The 4,665-nt window shown below is 48.7% G+C and overlaps 2 protein-coding genes across 3 annotated transcripts in view; one reads left to right on the forward strand and one right to left on the reverse strand.

The window, feature by feature from the left end:
• The window catches only part of AIMP2 (aminoacyl tRNA synthetase complex interacting multifunctional protein 2), a 15,322-nt gene extending 14,609 nt beyond the window's left edge, over positions 1-713 (reverse strand). Inside the window, exon 1 of one of the 2 annotated variants that reach the window (XM_017864771.1) lies at positions 581-713. In XM_017864771.1, coding sequence (XP_017720260.1) covers positions 581-595 — 15 coding nt within the window. In that variant the 5' untranslated portion in view covers positions 596-713. Of the gene's footprint in view, positions 1-460 lie in introns of both variants that reach the window. The other variant, XM_017864770.1, reaches the window with a different exon arrangement.
• Positions 714-839: 126 nt separating this feature from the next.
• Positions 840-4,665, forward strand: part of PMS2 (PMS1 homolog 2, mismatch repair system component) — a gene marked incomplete at its 3' end in the record, with an annotated part of 33,401 nt that continues 29,575 nt past the window's right edge. The window contains exons 1-2 of the mRNA XM_017864759.1: positions 840-961; positions 3,920-4,059. Coding sequence (XP_017720248.1) covers positions 858-961; positions 3,920-4,059 — 244 coding nt within the window. The remainder of the gene's footprint in view (positions 962-3,919; positions 4,060-4,665) is intronic.

The following is a 4,665-nucleotide window of genomic DNA, read 5'->3' on the forward strand; positions in this document are numbered from 1 at the left end:
TTTTGAGACAGTTTCACTTTTGTTGCCCAGGCTGGAGTGCAATGCAATGACTCGATCTCAGCTCACTGCAAACCCCGCCTCCAGGGTTCAAACGATTCTCCTGCCTCAGCCTCCCGAGTAGCTGGGATTACGGGCGCCTGCCACCACACCCCGCTAATTTTTGTATTTTTAGTAGAGACGAGGTTGCACCATGTTGGCCAGGCTGGTCTCGAACTCCCAACCTCAGGTGATCCGCCAGCCTCGGCCTCCCAAAGTGCTGGGATTACAGGCGTGAGCCACAGCGCCTGGCCTGGATAAATCTTTTAAAAGAGAAAAGTTTGGGTGAGTCCCTGGCCGGCCGGCACAGATGCCGGGGTGGGGCCGTGAACCGGGTGGGATGCATTCGCTCCGGCCTGTGGGGACCCGGTCCAGCAGCCGGCCGCCGCGCGTGCGCACTGGGCGGGGGAACCCGCGCTCCTACCTGCACGTGGCCAGCGCCGGGCGCCGGGCCGCCGCTCCTGCCGTGCACGTTGGGGAGCCGGTACATGCAGGTGGGAAGCTCCACACGGAGAGGCGCGCCACCCCCGTGATAGGGCTTTACCTGGTACATCGGCATGGCAGAACCAAAGCAAGAGCGGGGAGCGCGTGCCAGCCACCAACGCTCAGAAACCGTCAGAGGCCACGACCGAGGGCGGCCACCTCCCTTCTGACCCTGCTGCGGGCGTTCGGGAAAACGCAGTCTGGTGTGCTCTGATTGACCCAGGCTTTTTGACGTCACGGACTCGACCTCTGACAGAGCCAATAGGCGAAAAGGGGAGACGGGAAGTATTTTTGCCGCCCCGCCCGGAAAGGGTGGAGCACAACGTCGAAAGCAGCCAATGGGAGCCCAGGAGGCGGAGCGCCTGTGGGAGCCGTGGAGGGAACTTTCCCAGTCCCCAGGCGGATCGGGTGTTGCATCCATGGAGCGAGCTGAGAGCTCGAGGTGAGCCGGGCTCGCGGTCTCCCCTCTCGCGCGCCCTCTTTGACAACCACGGCGTTCCAGCCTCCCTGGAAATGCGGGAAACCTGGCCGAGGCGCGTGGCGAAGCCGCCGCGTGGAGGCCCCGGAGCAGCGACCTCAGCGCCCCAGCGATCCGGTGCCCCTTGGGTGCGCCTTGAGGCCGAAGCAAGCTCCTTCGGGGTCCTGGGCTGCGGGCAAAGGATTCGGCCCTGTAAGGAGTTGGGTTCGACCCGTCCCAGACAGGCCTTGCCCACATCCCATCACAGGGCCGTGGACTTGAAACCGGAGCGTGAAATCCCCATAGACTGAATGCATTTTCTTTCCACCTGTTCTCTCTTCCTTTTATTTTATTTTATATTATTTTATTTTTAATTTTTTTTGTAGAGCCGGGGATTTCGCTGTGTTGCCCAGGCTGGTCTCAAACTCCTGAGCTCAAGCAATCTGCCCGCCTCGGCACCCCTAGGTGCTGGAATTACAGGAGTGATGCACTGTGCCTGGCCTTTTTAAAAAATTGAGATTATTTTGGGGACGGTAAAGCGTCCAGACACATCCTAATTTGCATAGCCGCGCAGTTTAAAAAAAATGCAATGCATTTCTACCCGTTAGGGTATGTGATTTCTGGCTGGTAAGCTACACCGAATCTTGGCTAGCACAGTTGCATTCCGTGTCAGATTTGTAAACGCAAATTTGCTTTCTGCATTTAAATATATTAGATATGTTTAGGTAACTACATTTAAATGTATTGAGACATTTAAATAAATCTGGGGTCTGTATCTAAATGCGCTTCCTCCTCAAAATAAATATCTGAAGTGGGCCGGGCGGCGGCGGCTCATGCCTATAATCCCAGCACTTTGGGAGGCCAAGGTGGGTGAATCATGAGGTCAGGAGTTCATGACCAGCCTTGCCAACATGGTGAAATACCGTTTCTACTGAAAATACAAAAATTAACCGGGGATGGTGGCGGGAGCCTGTAATCCTAGCTACTTGGGAGGCTGAGGCAGGAGAATCTCTGGAACCCAGGAGGTGGAGGTTGCAGTGAGCTGAGATTGCGCCACTGCAGTCCGGCCTGGGCAACACAGCAAGACTCCATCTCAAAAAGAAGAAGTGGACCTGTAGCCTATAGTGTGTTGCCAAATAAACTTATTTTTAGAGATACTTCTTTCCATTTTCTTTGAGATCATCTGCAGTTTCACATGGTAGACAGACTTGGGTGAGATTCTTAGCAGGGTAGAATGAAGAGTAAAGAGGTTTGGTTATTTCATAAGGGTTTATTGAAGGCCTCTGATGTGTTAAATGCTGTAGGAAACACCCAGTGATTTCTCTTTCATGGAGGTTTCCTGCCTTCTCTTAACAAGTTATCAATTAAACTGTTTACTGGAAATTGCTAAGTTAATGAACACACAGGATACATTCTTTGGATGAGCAGACATTGGTTGGGCAGAGGAGGAAGAGGAGAGCAGTTTAGACAGAGACCTGCTTATACACTGTAGTGTCTAAAAGAGCTTGTGATGTTCAGGAAGCAGTTGTTCACTGTGGTACAATGTAGGGGACGGCCGGTTGCGGTGGCTCACGCCTGTAATCCTAGCACTTTGGGAGGCCGAGGCAAGCAGATCACCTGAGGTCAGGAGTTCAAGACCAGCCTGGTCAACATGGTGAAACCCGGTCTCTACTAAAAACACAAAAATTAGCCGGGTGTGATGGTGGGCGCCTGTAATCCCAGCTACTTGGGAGGCTGAGACAGGAGAATCGCTTGAACCTGGGAGACAGAGGTTGCAGTGAGCCAAGATCATGCCATTGCACTCTAGCCTGGGCGACAGGGTGAGACTCTGTCTCAAATACTACTACTACTACTACTACTAATAATAATAATATTAACGTAGGGGACTTGATGAAGGGAAAGGATTAGAGAGATTCTGAAAAGAAGGTAGTTTTGGGCGCAGTGATGACTAGATTTTAAATTTCATATAGTAGGAAGTGGGGCACTAGTAAATTTTTAAGCAGAAAAATTATTTGACCAGATCTGTGATTTCAAAAATAGCTCTGGTGATAGAGTGGAGGATGGATTGGAGCAGGGAATGAAGGGAGATGAAACCGTTATAAAACTCTTAAAGCTCGTACAGCAAGAACTTTGAGGGTCTTTGCTGAGATAGCAGCTGGCAGCTTCAATTTGGAGTAGGGTATCAAAGGCAAAGGCAACTGTGTAGAAGGAAGAGTTTTATAACTGGTACCCAATTTCCAATATGATTTTGACTTAAACATTGTGTATTTTCTAGCATACTGTTTTTCTAATTATGTGGGAAATTATGTTGCTTTCACTTTTTTTTTTTTTTTTTTTTTTTTTTTTTTTTTTTGCTCTTTCGCCCAGGCTGGAGTGCAATGCCGCAATCTCGGCTCACTACAACCTCCACCTCCCGGGTTTAAGCGATTCTCCTGCCTCAGCCTCCTGAGTAGCTGGGATTACAGGCGCCCACTACCATGCCTGGCTAATTTTTTGTATTTTTAGTAGAGATGGGGTTTCACCATGTTGGCCAGGCTGGTCTCGAACTCCTGACCTCAAGTGATCCACCTGCCTCTGCCTCCCAAAGTACTGGGATTACAGGCATGAGCCACTGCAGCCAGTCATGGTTTCACTTTTCAAGAAAGAAGACACCATTGTTGCCAAAGATTTTGGTAATTTGAGAGATACAATGTATGTTTTCTCCATGTGGATCCTAGTATAATTAGATAGTAAGGATCTGTTGAATTCGAAGTATCTATCCAGAAGTATTTTGGGTACATGTTTAAGGATTGTAAAGCAGTGTTTCTATTTCTGGATATAATAAATGTGTTTGCTAATATAATAAATGAATAGATTAGACCCATAAACTATTTACAGTGTTGAGTCATTTCCCACAGTGAAAATCAGGATGAAAATATTGTTTCTTGTAACTGATTTCTTTAGTACAGAACCTGCTAAGGCCATCAAACCTATTGATTGGAAGTCAGTCCATCAGATTTGCTCTGGGCAGGTGGTACTGAGTCTAAGCACTGCGGTGAAGGAGTTAGTAGAAAACAGTCTGGATGCTGGTGCCACTAATATTGGTAAGTTTGGGAGAGTTTTAAGCCACAAGAAATGATCAGTGAATGTTGTAGTCAAGAAGCATTTGTTATTGAAACAAGACTGTCAAGTGTTGATGTAGTCATAAAGTATTATTTTTAAGTTAAAATTAGCACCTATTATGTGCCTAGTACTTAGCTAGGTAGTAATAACAGCCTTTTTTGTGTTCTTATGGTGTGCCAGGCAGGTGTTATGCTAAGAATTACACAGAAATATTTAATACGCAAAATAGCTGGGCGTGGTGTCTCATGCCTGTAATCCTAGCCCTTTGAGAGGCTGAGATGGGGGAATTGCTTGAGGCCAAGAGTTCAAGACCAACCTGGCCAACATGGTGAGACCTTGTCTCTATTAAAAATTAAAGTAGGCCGGGCGTGGTGGCTCACACCTGTAATCCCAGCGCTTTGGGAGGCCAAGACGAGTGGATACCTGAGGTCAGAAGTTCAATGGCCGGGCGCGGTGGCTCAAGCCTGTAATCCCAGCACTTTGGGAGGCCGAGACGGGCGGATCACGAGGTCAGGAGATCGAGACCATCCTGGCTAATACGGTGAAACCCCGTCTCTACTAAAAAAAATACAAAAAACTAGCCGGGC

The sequence above is a fragment of the Rhinopithecus bieti genome, unplaced genomic scaffold (assembly GCF_001698545.2).
Source record: "Rhinopithecus bieti isolate Rb0 unplaced genomic scaffold, ASM169854v2 scaffold_77662, whole genome shotgun sequence".
Classification (NCBI taxonomy): Eukaryota; Metazoa; Chordata; class Mammalia; order Primates; family Cercopithecidae; genus Rhinopithecus; species Rhinopithecus bieti.